This window comes from Primulina huaijiensis, chromosome 1 (assembly GCF_012295235.1).
Source record: "Primulina huaijiensis isolate GDHJ02 chromosome 1, ASM1229523v2, whole genome shotgun sequence".
NCBI lineage: Eukaryota > Viridiplantae > Streptophyta > Magnoliopsida > Lamiales > Gesneriaceae > Primulina > Primulina huaijiensis.
In genome coordinates, this window is record NC_133306.1 from 23,257,443 (window position 1) to 23,275,029 (window position 17,587).

Below are 17,587 nucleotides of genomic sequence, written 5' to 3' on the forward strand. Positions count from 1 at the left end.
ATTCTTATCTTGAGTGAATTTCTTAGTAACGAGTTTAGCTTTCTATTGTTTGATGTTTCTTAATGATACTTTATTTATGTTGAAGACTCATATTGTGAGATCCCGAAAATAAACAATAGTCCAATAAATTTTAAAATTGTTTTGATGTCATTTTTGTAAATAAGTTGAAAAATAATGAATTAATTTTAAGGGCAATATGATAATTATGTTATGATTTTTAGCATAATTATCTGAGTATTAGTCCAAATGAAATGAGACCAAGTTCATTGGAAAGCTTATACATAGTGCTAAAACTTTCATGTTTTGTGTTTTGGAAAATTGGATCGTTTGACTTGTCCAAAAAGATATATCGATGTTAAAATGTTAAATATGACTATAACAAAAATGGCTTTCCGCAGTGCGCATATGGGCTTTCCGCAGCGCGCATTGCACGCTACAAAGTTGTAAGCTGTTGAAAGTTCAAAATTATCCGCGGCGTACATGTGCACGCTGTTAATACTATTATTCACGGCGTGCATGCAATTATCCGCAGCGTGCGATGTACGCCGTGAATATTCTAAAATTTCAAATATTAGCGACGGTTTTTTGAAATAAACATCGTCGCTAAATTAGCAACGGTTCTTTGTTTAAAATTAGTATTGTAATTATATTTAGATTGTAAGTTTTTTTAAAAAATTTATTAAATTATAAATTTTTTTTTATTTTCAAGAAAATATTAGCAACGGTTCTTTGTTTAAAGCACGTCGCTAAATTTAGCGACGGTATATAGTAATCCGTCGCTAATATTTTCTTGAAAATAAAAAAAAATTTATAATTTAATAAATTTTTAAAAAAACTTACAATCTAAATATAATTACAATACTAATTTTAACTACAATTAATATTAACAAAAAAAATGTACCCTAAATCAAAACTAAAACCGTAGAGAAAATTTTTAAGTTGTATGCAGCAAAATGATCGATGATGGGGATATTTATAGACAATTTACGACAGTTTTAGGTCTAACCGTCGCTATTAGCGACGGTTATTCTTTAAACAGTCGCTAATAGCGACAGTTAAATTTTAAAACGTTGCTATTAGCAACGGTTGTTTTAAAACTGTCGCTAATTGCGACGGTATTTTGAAAACCGTCGTCGATTTGTATTTTGCAACGAACCGTCGCTAATAGCGACGTGTGTTTATTAAACCGTCGCCAATTTGAATTTAGCGACGGTGTTTTAAAAACCGTCGCTAAATATAAAAATTTTTGACAGCATCCATCTTATGTACGCCGTTAATGTAAAGACACGTTTTTTTTTAAATGATTTACTATTAACAGCGCACATAAAATGCACGCTGTTAATAATATTATTTACGGCGTGCCTTTATTGTGCGCTGCGAAAATTGCATAGGTTATCCGCAGTGTGCTTTTACTGCACGCCGTTAATAATACTATCCGCAGCGTGCTTTTAATGCACGCCGTTATTTCTGTCAAGTGCAACAATATTAACAGCGTACATATGAGTGCACGCCGTTAAAAGTAATATTCGTAGCGTGCTTTTAATGCACGCTGTTGATGACGTGCTGCGGAAAGTCATTTTTCTTGTAGTGTATGATATATTATATTATATTATAATATAATATAATATTAAAAAAAATTTGAAATCATTTAAGATTAGGGCCCCACACATATACAATAAATGACCATTGAACCAAAATTTTGATTTCATTATTTTCAATTGAATTTCTCGTTCATAACATTATACAACAAATTAGATTTCTTATACTTGAAAATATCTCATGATCATTTTGGACTCAAGAATAAATAGTGAGATCATTTCAAATACATAATATAATAACTTGAATTGTTGATATCTTAATTCCACTAGATCTTCTTAATATTGTATCAACACTTTCCAATAAAGTTAGATCGTGTTGTCTAACAAAATGCTCAGTATCTTGATGAGCATTGAGATCCACATGATCATGATAAACAAACTGTAGGATTTATATGATTGATTCCATAACACACACTTTAACCTGAGGAATGTTGTGAATAACAATCAATATAAATAACTTGTGCATGAATGAACATCATAACTATCAATATTCTGAATTTGATCAATTTCACTAATTAAGTCATTCTCAAGAAATTTGTTATCGTTTGATTCCACAAACCTTAGATTTAGGGACCATATATGCCATTAATTATAAATGTTTTCTAGCTAGAGATACTCGATATTTGGAAAATCGTAAGAATATCTATCCAGTTACCATAAATTAAATATCAAGATAATATTCTTGATTTATTTTTTTAAAAAATATGATATTTATATGAATAAATATGTTGACTACAAATATAATTATGATATATATAGTAACTAATTTGTATTATCGGAACCATAAATATATTTTTTCGTAAGTTTATCCGAGAATTAATCGTGTTAATTTAGGAGTCAACTTCTAGTGTCAGAGTTCAAGTAGAAATATGATATAAAATCAATAAATAGAGACCATTGTTGTAGAACAAAGAAGCAACCACTGTTCTTCAGAAATTCCGAAGTTTCATATATTCTTCGCGATTCGTGTTAAATTTTATATATCAACTTTATATTGTCAATAATCTAACATATATGGAGACGACCCAGCATCCATTCGATTTTCAAATGCATTTACCGAAGCCGAAAATCGCCGATCAACCCAAGGGAGGAGAGAATGTGTCTGCAAAGAAACCGAGTTCCAAAAAGTTCAAGAATGGGAGAGCCGATGAGTATGAAGTGTTGGAAAAGATCGGGGAGGGTTCTTTCGGCACGGTTTACGGAGCCCGGGAGAAGAAAACAGGTGAAATCGTGGCGATGAAGAAAGGGTTGAATGGATTTTGTAGATCATCATTGAGAGAAATCGATATTCTACAATCGCTTGCTGGTCTACCGTGGTTTGTTGAGTTTAAACAAGTTGTGCTTGATGAAGATGGTGGCATTGACGTGGTGACGGAGTACGTCGAAAACGACCTAGCTCGGGTCATGGATGGGATGACAAGGGGTTTCACAGAGTGGGAAGCCAAGAACGTAATGTGGCAGTTGCTAGAGGGCGTCGCGTTTCTACACGAGAACGGGATCATGCATAGAGATTTGAAACCCTCAAACCTCCTTTTGAAGAACAATGGCAGGCTGAAAATATGCGAATTTGGGTTTTCGAAACGGTTTGACAGAAGATTTGATCGCCATTCTCATAAGGTGGGGTCTCGATGGTATAGAGCCCCGGAGCTGCTTATGGGAGAGGAGATATATTCGTGCGCCATAGATATGTGGTCGGTGGGCTGTATTATGGCAGAATTATTGCATAAACAAGTGCTTTTCAAGGGAGGTTCCGAGGCTGACCAGCTACGGAGAATAGCCGAGATGATCGGCAATCAAAAACGCTTCCTTTGGCCCCCATTGGAAAGGAAATTTGCCAATATTCTTTCTGGAAAGGGAATTGATCTGTTGAAAAAACTTTTAACTTGCGATCCCAACGGAAGAATAACAGCGGACCAAGCTCTCGATCATAAATGGTTCTCAGAAATCTGATTTCTCGAACCCTCAACTGATGTATTATTATTTTTTAAATCTGATTTGTTTAGATTGCAAATTAATGCGATAAAGTTTAGCTATGAAACTATTAGTTTAGATTTATTTTTCAATTAATTTTAGTTTATATATATATTATACAGTTTTGATATACTGCACACCTACCGTGCACACCTATGTGAGGATCAATGAGGTGTCACTCACCCATTGGATGTGATGAAATATTTATTTTGACATGAAAATTAATGACAATAACCCTTTAAAAAGTTATGACGCCTCTTTATTATCATGGATTTAGATAATCTTCCTACAGTTTATCTTTTATCAGAGTTTTAGGTCTTTCTGCAGTTTATCTTTAAGCATGAGATTCATGCACAATATTGTTGTGACATATATAAATATATGAGCACTTGATTTGACATCTATAGATTTTCATTGGTTTTATTGTTTATAGTCAAACTATATAGTACATCTTAAATCAACTTCTTACTTGATTACACGTCAATAATAAAAAATATAATAAATTTCAAATAACATCATTATTTAATAAACTTGAAATTTATCCTTATAAACATGAAATAATGTATAAACATGTAATAATTGAATTTGAAGTTTATGAATTTACTTATTTAAACAATAAAAATATATTTGAAATCTATAGATGGTTGCGCAACCTAACTTATAGATGGTTGCGCAACCTAACTAATATGTATCCTAATTTTATCGTACTCTAAAATTTAGAAGAGAATCAACCGTGCGAAGTCTCGTGTCCTTTACCTTCAAGAATCCAAGTACAAGAAACAGTTTTTAATTACCGAAAGAAATTTTTTTTAAAGTTTGGTTTGAATATTATATTGTTGATGATCTAGAATGACGACCAAGCATTCGTGTTTGTCTGATTGCCGAGTGAATGAGTTCTTTTCCCGAGGCTGAAATTCACCCCATGAGATCAAGATTAGTGATGCAAAATTGTCGAGCTCCAAAAAGCTCAAGAATGGGAGTGCCGATAAGTATGAAGTGTTGGATGAGATAAGTCAGGGTTCTTGCGGCATAGTTTACCGAGCTAATTGGGAGAAGAAAACAGGCCGAGTTGAGTAGTCGTGGTAATGAAAAAAGAATTTGATGGATTATCTAAATGATCATTGAGAGAAATTAACATTCTACAATCCCTCGTTGCTCGCCCGTGGCTTGTGGAGTTTAAACAAGTTGTTGTGGATGAATATAACCGTGTTCATGACTTAGTTATGGATGGAATGAGAGGGGCTCTCACCGTACGTAAGGGAAGTTAAGTACCTGATGAGATAGTTGCTAGAGGGTGTGGCCTATCTTCACGAAAACGAGATCATGCGTAGAGATTTGAAGCCCTCAAACATCCATTTGAGGAACAATGGCAAGCTGAAAATACGCGATTTTGGATTGTCGATACAGTTTGAAAGAAGATATGTTTGGCATTATCATCATGTGGGGACTTTGTGGTATAAAGCCCCAGAGCTGCGGAGCTAAGAAATATCCATGCTCCATATATAGATATGTGGTCAGTGGGCTGTATTGTGGTAGAAATATTGCTTATTCAAGTGCTTTCGATGAGGATTCAGAGATTAACCAGCTGCAGAAAATAACCGAGATTCTTGGCAAGCGAAACCACATTGTTTGGCCTGGATTAAACAAGAAATTTACCATGCTTTCTCCAAAGGGACTTGGACTTGATTTTTTAAGCAAGCTTCTAACTTACAATCCCCATAACAGAATAACAACAGACGAAGCTCTCAATCATGACTGGTTCAGAGAAATATTTTTTCTCCCTCAACTTCGATTCAACGAGCTGGTGACGCCAATTTTTGTAATTTAATTTGTGTTTGAGTTAGTGTAGAGATAGAAATTGCAAATCCATGTAATATAGTTTAGCTATGAAAAACATTGTTCGACTTGAGCTATATGCCCAATAATCTTGAGTATTTCATTGATGAACAATAGCAAATGCACAATTTTTGTAATACTTCTCATTCCAGTTTACAAGTCTCAATCTTATACCATGTGGATGATGTAAAGCTTTCTGAAATTAATTTTTGTAATACTTCTACGTATAACGTGCTACACTCGATTTCACGAGATGTTTTGGGTTCCATGGTGTGAACTTCGAGCTTTCAAGCTGCTATCGTGTTCAAAGTGAACATTTATTGTTAGATTATTGGTCGACCACTTTAGTGGGACAAATATCTTAGTCGATCGAGAAGCAGAATGGATATGCATACGTGATTTACTTCCATAATATATATTCATCAATCAACTTTTACTATGAACGAGTACATAATTTCATAAAAAATTTGAAACTGCCGTAGGAGTATTTTGAAGTACACAGGAACATACAACTTTCAAAAGACAACAAAACAGAAAAGCAAAAACAACACATATCAGCCTTTTCTCATGGTTTCACCATCGCTCCGCTTAAATACAAAAAATAAGAGTAATCCCAGGAATACTACGAAAAAGAAAAATATGGTCACTATATCCTTCCAATCATGTTTATTTATCTGCAAACTGTATGGTTGTGGCAAGAAACGAATTTGCAGAATTGTCATTAAGCTGCAGCCGGTGATCTCAAGCCTTAGGCTTCAGAATCTTGACAGTTTCCCAGGTGAAGTCCGGATCCTCACGACCAAAGTGACCATAAGCAGCACTTTTCTGGTATCTGAAGTTGCCACCTCTCTTCAAGTCAAGGTTAATGGCAATCATTCCGGGCCTGAAGTCGAAGTTCTCCTTAATAAGTACGAGTATGTCCTTGTCTGGAATCTTCCCCGTCTTGTAGGTGTCAACGAACACTGAAAGTGGTTCTGCTACACCGATTGCATAGGAAACTTGCACAATGCAACGGCGAGCAAGTCCTGAAGCCACCACACTCTTTGCTGCCTGCCTAACGACATAGGCACCACTCCTGTCCACCTTGGTAGGATCCTTTCCGGAGAAAGCACCACCACCATGAGCACCCCAGCCACCGTAGGTGTCGATGATGATTTTCCTACCAGTGAGTCCTGCATCTCCATGGGGGCCACCGATAACAAATCGGCCAGATGGGTTGAGGTGGAAGATTGTGTTTTCGTCAAGATACTGGGCAGGAACCACAGGCTTGATAACGTGCTCTTTCAAATCGCTTGCAATCTTGTCGTTCGTGACAGTCTCGTCATGTTGGGTTGAGATGAGAACAGTGTGGACTCTGAGGGGAACCATGGCACCACCATCATTCCTGTACTCAACAGTAACTTGTGTCTTACCATCGGGTCTCAACCATGGACAAGTCTTGTTCTTTCTCACTTCGGTAAGCTTGGCTCCAAGCTTGGTGGCAAGGACATGTGTGAGTGGCATGAGCTCTGATGTTTCGTCAGTGGCATAGCCAAACATGTGGCCCTGGTCACCAGCTCCTATTTCTTCAGGTTTCTTGGTGAGATGACCGTGAACTCCCTGGGCAATGTCAGGACTTTGCTGTTCGATATTGACAAGGACCTTGCAGTGGTCAGCATCGAGACCAACATCTGGAGATGTGAACCCAATGCCTCTGCAGGTATCCCGAACTATCTTTTCGTAGTTCACATTAGCCTTGGTTGTGATCTCACCAAAGACCATCACCATATTAGTCTTTGTGCATGTTTCGCATGCAACTTTGCTTTCTGGATCCTGCTCTAGGCAAGCATCAAGAATCGCATCTGAGACTTGGTCGCAAAGCTTGTCAGGGTGACCTTCGTTGACAGACTCAGAGGTGAACAAGAAGGTATCCATGTAGCGCCTGAAAAACATTTGGAATCACATATTAGCTTCTGCTATTATATTCTTCCGAAGTGACTCTAATATGTGTCTAAAAGGAGCAACGAAACATGCAGTTGAAGTAATGTTCTCGCATTTGTAGCTACCGATAGCCATAATCATTATTACACACACAAGCTAGCTATAAGAAGAATCTTTTTGCAGACAATCTGCAGTAAACTAGGTGACAATCATTGGATCTTCACAAATCTATATAAAAAACTACAAATGCTCAAGTCGGAGAGGTCACCTCTGGATTCAAATATACTCAAAAACAAAAAAGGAAATTGAATCCGATCGAAATTCATAGATCATCCTTTGATGAATGGATGGACGGAGCATGTTAAATAGTTAATAGACGTTAATATCTAATGGAGATGATAGCTTTTGACAGCAGATATTTCGAAAAAGAACTTTCCCAATGATCATACAACATTCTGTCATATTAATCAGCAATACGCTTCATTAGAATACGAAATGCAGGAATTCTACAACACCAAAATCATGATAATACACATCCATTAAATGTCCCATCATTTATCACATCGAATAAAAACATTTTGTGATAAATGCTCAACAAGATCCGCATCTCAGAAGCAAGAACATAACAATCACAATTCTTACGCCATTCTCCGATTAAAAGAAATCTAACTGAAAAGAAGCATCAATGAGAAACGTGCTCAGATCTAATCAATAACAGAAGCATCATCAATACCAGATCTAACTGAAAAGAATTCGCACCTTTTTTTAAAGATAATTCAAGCCTCGGATCTGCAGAATGTACAATGGAGGAGGAGACAGATCGAAGCGCAAATGAGAATGGTTTTCGTGGGTGCAGACGAGGCTATATATATGCGTCCGAAGACAAAGGGATGCGGCTGATTCGCTCACTTTCTCTCTCTAGTTTCCATTGCGGCCCCCACTTTCAGCGGTTGATATAAATGGGCATATTTTACTTATCATTAGATAATATAATTTTATTCTATTTCTAATTTTGATATGACCAAAATTAATTCAATAAAATCAATTTTAAAACAATATTTCGTTTTGTTTTCTCATAATTAATTATTTTTAAAAATATCGATCTCATTATTTTTCGGAATCTGTGAAATAAGACAGTACAACACTAGTTTTTTTTTTTTTTTTTTTTTTTTTGTCTAGTCGGAATTCAATATTAAAATGGATTTTATACATTATTTTCTTGTTCAAGTATAATAAACAAATTTGAGTTATTTCATAACTTTTTTTTCTCTACTTTTATCATATATAAAATTAGAATACTAACATAAATAGTGATGATTTCAAGTAAATAATCAATAGTTGTTCACTAATTATACTATATTATTAAATATTAGATCCGAAACAAGCTATTTTTGTTTTGAATCTACAACAATTTTCTACTCATCGACCATACCAACCTGTATGCACAATAATGAGATGATACTCACTTATTGGATATAGAATCATATCAAATTTGTATATATAATAGATGAGTCACGTCATTGATAGACACAGAGATAGATACGATTTGTGAACACATATTAAATATATATAAATTTAATTTCCATGCAAGATTCACCAACCTTGGACAAAAACAGAGACAAGGGCATATTGCGAAATGACAGATGAATGGTAGATCAACCGGTGGGGATTTTGTTTGTTGCGATGTGCGGGGGTTGGTAATGGTGACTGTCAAATTATGCAATGTGGCTTCAGCACTTGTACTATGCTAAGCACAAGTAGTACGTGGGTTGGTGAAAGTGTTAAAATTATTTTAATGAAGTCAAAAAGAACGTGCTAATTTAATTAGAACAATATATGAAATTTATGTCATATCGAAATTTGACATGTCGGTATATTGAAATTTCGATACGATATCAATATTCATTTTTTGATATGGTACGGTATTCTTTGGAAAATCGGGTATATTGTACTGAACCAGCCCTAATTGATATGCAGTAATAAGAAATACACAACCTTTTTTCCTCTAGATGCTTGTTTTGTTTTTGAAAAAAAAAAAATTTAATTTCTAGGATCTATGCTCTTAATATATAATAGTTGATTACAAAACTATTTGATTGAGATCTAAGTTTGATTGGGTACGTAGCTACGTGATTTGCAAGTTGTGGAAAAACTAGTTCATAAATAAAATTGTATTCTAAAATCATGTTAGTAGTCGTGCATGTGGATCTCACTCACGATTCAAGCACTAAATAAAATAAAATTGTATTCTAAAATCATGTAATTACTTTTATAAATAGAGATGATCTATTGTTGAACCTAATATCACATTAATTAATCCTTAAAATTCACCTATAAATGAACATGTATAATGTTAGTTTATTACAGAGACGATGATGAAACTTTTTTTTATAAATTATTTATGCTTTTTATATTACTTGTGAGTTTTTTCCCCATGCTCATATAATTTATGAATTTTAACTTTTTTATGCTGTGAGATCATGTCTTCCTGATCACCAAAATCTCAAAACCAAATAGATAAGTATTCAAATTAATGGATTTTGGATGATGTCGAATTTTAACAAAAAGACGGGCCAACGAATGAAACTCATGTTACATTTTTTTTTCCTTTTTTGGTAATATATAAAATGGAAATCCAATCATGGGTGACTCGAATAGAATATCTGGATCACAAAACTGATTTGTGAGACCGTCTCACATGAGTTTTTATGATTTTTAATATAACTCTAATTACTAAACATTTATTAATAAAAAGTTTTATCATTCTCAACAACTAACAACTGTTTTCGATCATTCTTCCCAAATAAACAAATTTTTGTTTTTTCGGCAGTAGAAGAAGGACTATTTCTTATGCGGGGCAAAGTTAGCTGTTCTTGGACAATGTTGGATTGTGACTGTTTCTTAATTTCAAACATAAAATTATTTATTTCTTTCTTAAAAAAATTGTTTCTTGTTGAAAAATTATTTAAAAATGTGTTAAATATTTGTGTTGAAAATGTGAATGTTGAATGTTGAAAATTAGGTAAAATTAGGTGTTGAATATTGAAAATTAGTGTGTGATGATGTAGGTAATGATGTATTTTATTTTTGGATTATTTGTAAAAATTTTCTATAAATAGATCTCTCATTTGTGAAGAAAATCACAATTGAGTTGAGAGAAAAATATTATAAAGTGTGTAGTGTGATAATTTTGAGAGTTTGAGATTTTTACTTTTTTACCGTAAATTTTTACTTTTTCACAACACGTTATCAGCACGAAGCTCTAAAAGTCCTCCATATTTTTCCAAGCTCCGAACAGAAGAAAAAGGTAACAAAAGTAATAATATTTATTTTACTGTTATTTATTTATTGTTTATATATGTAATATATAATATAATGTTATTGTTAGAAATAATAAAAATAATTTTTTCAAAAACTTGTTATAAATCCTGGGAGGATGTTAAGACGACATCCCACACTCCCGGTAAGGGATACGACAAGTATAAAAGCCTATAAGGTTTTTTAAACAAAATAACTTATGACACCTAATTATAATAATGTGATATGATATACATAATTATTTAAATATGACTAATATTATATACACCATATTATTACCATAAAATTATACAAATACATACATTTATTTTCTTATACACCAACGGTAATAAACGGTAACAAAACGGCTAGTTTTTGCTCTATAAATACAATCTCACAAATACATTCAATCACTCCAACTTTCTCTTCTTCTCTAAAAATTATTCTTCATCAAATTTTCGAAGAAAAAAAGAAGATGGCTTTCACGAGGTTATTTTTAATTATTTTGGTTATCATACTCACCAGTCTTGTATTTATCGGAGAATATCCTCCTCGTGTGTTTTCTTTATTTTTACGAATACTTGTACTTGTTGTTTATCCATTACTTTGTATTGCAATATTCATTAACTAATAAAATGCATCGTAATTTTTAGTACCACCATGGCAAACTTGGCAAAGCTCGAATTCATCGCTCTTGATATTACTGGGAAAAACTATATGCCATGGACTCTTGATGTAGAAATGCATCTTGAGTCATTGGGTCTAAGCGAGACCATTAAAGAAAATGGTATATCTTCATCACAAGAAAAAGCAAAAGCTATAATATTTTTACGACGACACCTTGATGAAGGTTTAAAATGTGAATATCTCATCGAAAAAGATCCCATGGCTCTGTGGAAAGGATTAAAAGAGAGATTTGAACATATAAGGGAAGTTATACTTCCGACCGCCCGTGATGAATGGAATATGTTAAGATTCCAAGACTTTAAAAAAGTCAGTGATTACAATTCAGCGATGTATAGAATAATCTCGCAGTTAAAATTTTGTGGACATGAGGTTACAGAATCGGAAATGCTTGAAAAAACATTTTCCACGTTTCACGCATCAAATATAACACTACAGCAACAATATAGAGTGCGTGGATTTGCGAGATATTCTGAACTCATCGCCTGTCTTCTTGTGGCGGAAAAGAACAACGAGCTATTAATGAGAAATCATCAGTCCCGACCCACTGGATCAACAGCATTTCCAGAAGTAAATGCTGTAAGCAAAAATGAATTTAAACCTGGAAACCAAAATCAAAGTTACAGACAAGATTTTGGTCGAGGACAAAATCGAGGTCGTGGTCGTGGTCGTGGACGTGGACGTGGACGTGGAAGTGGTCGTGGTCGTGGACGCGGCCGTGGTTTTGAAAATAATCGAGATAGTTATTTCTATAACTCATCTCAAAAGAACGTCCCAAACCACCCACCGAAAAGGCATCAAGAGAATATGAGTGTTAATGAGAATCACTCAAAAAGATTTGAAAGTTCTTGTTTCAGATGTGGTACTCCAGGACATTGGTCCCGTATTTGTCGAGCCCCTGAGCACCTTTGTAAACTTTATAAAGAATCAATAAAGGGGAAAGAAAAGGAGACCAACTTTACTGAACACAGTGAACCTTTGAGTGGTTCAACTCATTTTGATGCTGGAGATTTTCTGATTGATTTCTCAGATAATGATCAATTTGATGGTGGAATAAATATGTAAAATATTTTATTTTTTATGTATTCGTATGATAATGTTTTATAGTGTGTTATATTGTATTGTATTTTATTGTCAATAATTTTATTTCATTGCATATTTTTTTGAAGTTCAAATATGGAAAATGCTACGAACCAAGCTGAAGTTTGCATACCTGATAGTGGTACAACGCACACTATCCTCCGAGATAAAAGATATTTCTTGGAACTAAAACCAACAAAAACAACGGTGAATACAATATCAGGTCCTGTAGACTTGATTAAAGGATGTGGTAAAGCACAATTTTTGTTACCTAATGGTACAAAATTTTTGATCAATGATGCTTTATATTCACCACAATCGAAAAGAAATTTGTTGAGTTTTAATGATATATATTCCCATGGGTATGATACTCAAACAATGAATGAAGGGAATGAGAAATATATGTGTCTTACCACATATAAATCAGGAAAGAAATATGTGATTGAAAAACTACCAATGCTCCCTACTGGATTGCATTATACACATATACGTCCCATTGAATCAAACATGGTAATTGATAATTCTTCAATATTAACCAATTGGCATGATCGATTAGGACATCCTGGTTCAACAATGATGCGAAGAATTATAGAAAATACACATGGTCATCCATTGAAAGACCAGAAGATCTTTCAGAATAATAAGTTTCAATGTAAAGCATGTTCTCTTGGAAAACTTATTATAAGACCATCACCAGCCAAAATCCAAACTGAATCACCAATGTTTCTTGAACGTATTCAGGGTGATATTTGTGGACCAATCCATCCACCATGTGGACCATTCAGATACTTTATGGTATTGATTGATGCCTCCAGCAGATGGTCACATGTATGTTTATTGTCAACTCGAAATGTTGCATTTGCAAGATTACTTGCTCAAATAATAAAATTGAGGAATCAATTTCCCGATTATACAATCAAGAAAATTAGACTTGATAATGCTGGTGAATTTACTTCCCAGACTTTCAATGATTATTGTATGTCTATGGGAATCATTGTTGAGCATCCTGTTGCTCATGTACATACTCAAAATGGATTGGCTGAATCATTGATTAAACGTCTGCAAATGATTGCTAGACCAATGATTATGAAAACAAAGCTCCCTATTTCTATATGGGGACATGCAATTTTACATGCTGCTTCATTAATTCGCATCAGACCAAGTGCATATCATAAATACTCCCCATTGCAGCTTGCATTTGGTAAAGAACCAGACATTTCTCATCTGAGAATTTTTGGATGTATGGTGTATGTGCCTATTGCACCACCTCAACGAAAGAAAATGGGACCTCAAAGAAAGATTGGAATTTATATTGGTTATGATAGTCCATCGATCATTCGATATCTTGAACCACAGACAGGCGACGTGTTCACAGCACGTTTTGCTGATTGTCATTTTAATGAGGAAATCTTCCCAATGTTAGGGGGAGAACAGAAACATACCGAAAAAGAAATTACATGGTATGTATCATCATTGTTACATCTGGATCCAAGAACAAAACAATGTGAAAAAGATGTACAGCAAATTGTGCACTTGCAAAGAATAGCAAATCAAATACCAGATGCATTTGCAGACACAAAAGGGGTAACTAAATCATATATACATGCTGCAAATGCCCCTGCTCGAATTGAAATTCCGAAGAAACAAATTGAAGATAGTCATGATGTCATTAAACGCCTGAAGCGTGGAAGGCCAGTTGGTTCCAAGGATAAAAATCCTCGAAAAAGAAAATTCATAGAGAAACACAATGATCACAAAATAGAGAATGATGTTCCTGAAGAAACACATAATGATCACAAAATAGAGAATGATGTTCCTGAAGAAACACATGATGATGAAAATGTTTTGTCAGAACCACAAACTGACGAGAATCATGAAATCTCTATCAATTATATTAATACTGGAAAAATATGGAACCGAAAAGATATAGAAGAAATTGATGATATATTTTCTTATAATGTGGCAATCGACATCATAAATGATAATGAAGATCATGAACCAAAATCTTTTGGTGAATGTAAAAATCGGCAGGATTGGATAAAATGGAAAGATGCCATCCAGGTTGAATTGGATTCGCTAAATAAACGTAATGTTTTTGGACCTATAGTCCTTACACCTGAAGGTGTAAAACCTGTTGGATACAAATGGGTTTTTATTCGAAAGCGAAATGAGAAAAATGAAATAGTAAGATATAAAGCTCGACTTGTTGCACAAGGTTTTTCTCAAAGGCCTGGAATTGATTATGAAGAAACGTATTCTCCTGTGATGGATGCAATTACGTTTCGGTATTTGATTAGCTTGGCAGTATCTGAAAATTTAGAAATGCGTCTTATGGATGTTGTTACAGCCTACTTATATGGATCACTTGATAGTAATATATATATGAAAATCCCTGAAGGATTTAAGATGCCTGAAGCACAAAGTTCAAAACCCAGAGAATGTTATTCTGTGAAATTACTAAGATCATTATATGGGTTGAAGCAATCCGGCAGAATGTGGTATAATAGGCTAAGTGATCACTTGATGAAAAAGGGATATGTAAATAATTCAATATGCCCTTGTGTTTTCATTAAGAAAACAACATCCGGATGCGTAATTATTGCTGTATATGTTGATGATTTAAACATCATTGGAACAAATAAGGAAATTCAAGAAGTTGTGTCATACTTGAAAGAAGAATTTGAAATGAAGGATCTTGGAAAAACCAAGTATTGTCTGGGTTTACAAATTGAACAAAAAGAATGTGGAATATTTGTTCACCAGACAAATTATACAGAAAAGATCCTTAAACGTTTTAATATGGACAAATCAAATCCTTTAAGTACTCCAATGGTTGTTAGATCATTAAACATAGAAAAGGATCCATTCCGTCCATGTGAAGATGATGAAGATATTCTTGGTCCAGAAGTACCATATCTAAGTGCTATCGGTGCCCTTATGTATCTTACAAATTGTACAAGGCCTGATATATCTTTTGCCGTAAATTTATTGGCAAGATTTAGCACATATCCAACAAAGAGACATTGGAACGGAATTAAACATATATTCCGTTATCTACGAGGAACGACAGACTTGGGACTTTTGTATTCAAAAGATGCTAATCCAAGTATAATTGGTTATGCCGATGCTGGATACTTATCTGATCCACACAAAGCACGTTCTCAAACTGGATATGTATTTACTCGTGGAGGCACTGCAATTTCTTGGCGTTCACAGAAACAAACACTTGTAACAACTTCATCAAATCATGCCGAGATTATTGCACTACATGAAGCAAGCCGTGAATGTGTGTGGTTAAAATCAATGACTCAACATATCCAAATCTCATGCGGATTATCATTCGACGAGAAGCCTGTGATACTATATGAAGATAATGCTGCATGTGTTGCTCAAATGAAAGAAGGATACATAAAAAGCGACAGAACTAAACATATTCCTCCTAAGTTCTTCGCATTCACCAAGGAGCTTGAGAAGAATAAATGTATTGATGTTCGTCACATTCAATCAAGTGAAAACTCATCAGATCTCTTCACAAAGGCACTTCCTACGACAATATTCAGAAAGCACATATATAATATTGGGATGCGCAATCTACGAAATTTGTGAAGAATTGTTCGTGTCAACATGAGGGGGAGTTTACGTGACTGCACTCTTTTTCCCTTACTATGGTTTTTATCCCAATGGGTTTTTCCTAGTAAGGTTTTTAACGAGGCAGTATAAAAACACGTAATGTATACAATCATTATGATCATCATCACAAGGGGGAGTGTTGAAAAATTATTTAAAAATGTGTTAAATATTTGTGTTGAAAATGTGAATGTTGAATGTTGAAAATTAGGTAAAATTAGGTGTTGAATATTGAAAATTAGTGTGTGATGATGTAGGTAATGATGTATTTTATTTTTGGATTATTTGTAAAAATTTTCTATAAATAGATCTCTCATTTGTGAAGAAAATCACAATTGAGTTGAGAGAAAAATATTATAAAGTGTGTAGTGTGATAATTTTGAGAGTTTGAGATTTTTACTTTTTTACCATAAATTTTTACTTTTTCACAACATTTCTCAAATAAACATAAACGAGAGACAGAAACTGTGGGCATAACCAACCTTGAACGAAGCCCGAATGTATGAATATTGTGTCCATATATTAGTAATGGGCTGATGTTCATATTTTGGGCCCAAATTGGTGAACTGTAATTTCGCGTTCCAAGAGTTTTATTTATATACGTGTAAGTATGATGGCCTTTTAGGGTTGTTTGATTGGTTGTAAGTAATTCATAATAGAAGACAAAACTGAATATTATTTTGGAAAAATTAAAGATTTCAATCATTGATATAGTATTTATACTACTATCGTAAATATATATTTCAAATAAAATTAATTTTATATCTTAATTTTAATATAATGTAAATCTTATTGAATATCAGGAAAGCGTTTTTGTTACGAAATGGAAATATATGGACCGACGACTCTCAGCATACCATGTAATCTATGATATTTTGGTACGCAAAAACTCCGGTGAGACCGTCTCATGGGTCAATTTTATGAGAATGATCTTCTATCCTACTCTACTTATACAAAAATATTATTTTTATGTCAAAATTATTATTTTTCATTCCAAATATAGACCGGAAGAGATTTATACATTTTGCTAAAAAGACTTTTAAAAAAGGAATGTATATAAGAGATCGAGAGAGAACTTTTATATAATTTTTTTACCATAGTCAACTCTACTCATATTTATAATAAAAAATAATATTTTTTTATGAGTGACCCAAATAGAATATTTGTCTTGCAAAATTGACTCGTGAGACCGTCACACATAAATTTTTATGAATATTTAAAATATTTGATTTTATTGTTAACTAGCTACAAATTATCCTATAATTAATATAAGAGGTCATATTATCTATTCATACATCTATGATAATTTGCCAGTTGGAGAGCAATTTTGAATAACCTTATTTTCTTACTAGTACCTTATGTGATACAATGATTAACAAATGATGATTGACCATTTACAAATTTTGAATCACATGACTTCTATTATAGAATATAATTGTCGATATATTGACAAACGTTCGCTCCTATAATTTTGTAGTGTAATTATTTGCTCTTGTCATGTGACTCTTAATAATAGTTCACTCAAAAGTATGGCTAGCTACTTAAAGGTCATAAAGGCCGATTCATGAACGTCG

At 33.7% G+C, this 17,587-nt stretch overlaps 2 protein-coding genes across 2 annotated transcripts; one reads left to right on the top strand and one right to left on the bottom strand.

The window, feature by feature from the left end:
- Window positions 1-2,512: 2,512 nt before the first annotated feature.
- Window positions 2,513-3,614, top strand: LOC140964124 (cyclin-dependent kinase G-2-like). Its single transcript, XM_073423693.1, has one exon. The coding sequence runs from the start codon at window positions 2,613-2,615 to the stop codon at window positions 3,546-3,548; it is 936 nt and encodes a 311-aa protein (XP_073279794.1). The 5' UTR covers window positions 2,513-2,612; the 3' UTR covers window positions 3,549-3,614.
- Window positions 3,615-5,938: 2,324 nt separating this feature from the next.
- Window positions 5,939-8,224, bottom strand: LOC140985980 (S-adenosylmethionine synthase 1-like). Its single transcript, XM_073453911.1, has 2 exons — window positions 8,085-8,224; window positions 5,939-7,326 (listed from the first exon to the last, which is right to left on the bottom strand). Exon 2 carries the CDS (start codon window positions 7,317-7,319, stop codon window positions 6,147-6,149), a length of 1,173 nt encoding a protein of 390 aa, XP_073310012.1. The 5' UTR covers window positions 7,320-7,326; window positions 8,085-8,224; the 3' UTR covers window positions 5,939-6,146.
- Between the last annotated feature and the right edge of the window lie 9,363 nt (window positions 8,225-17,587).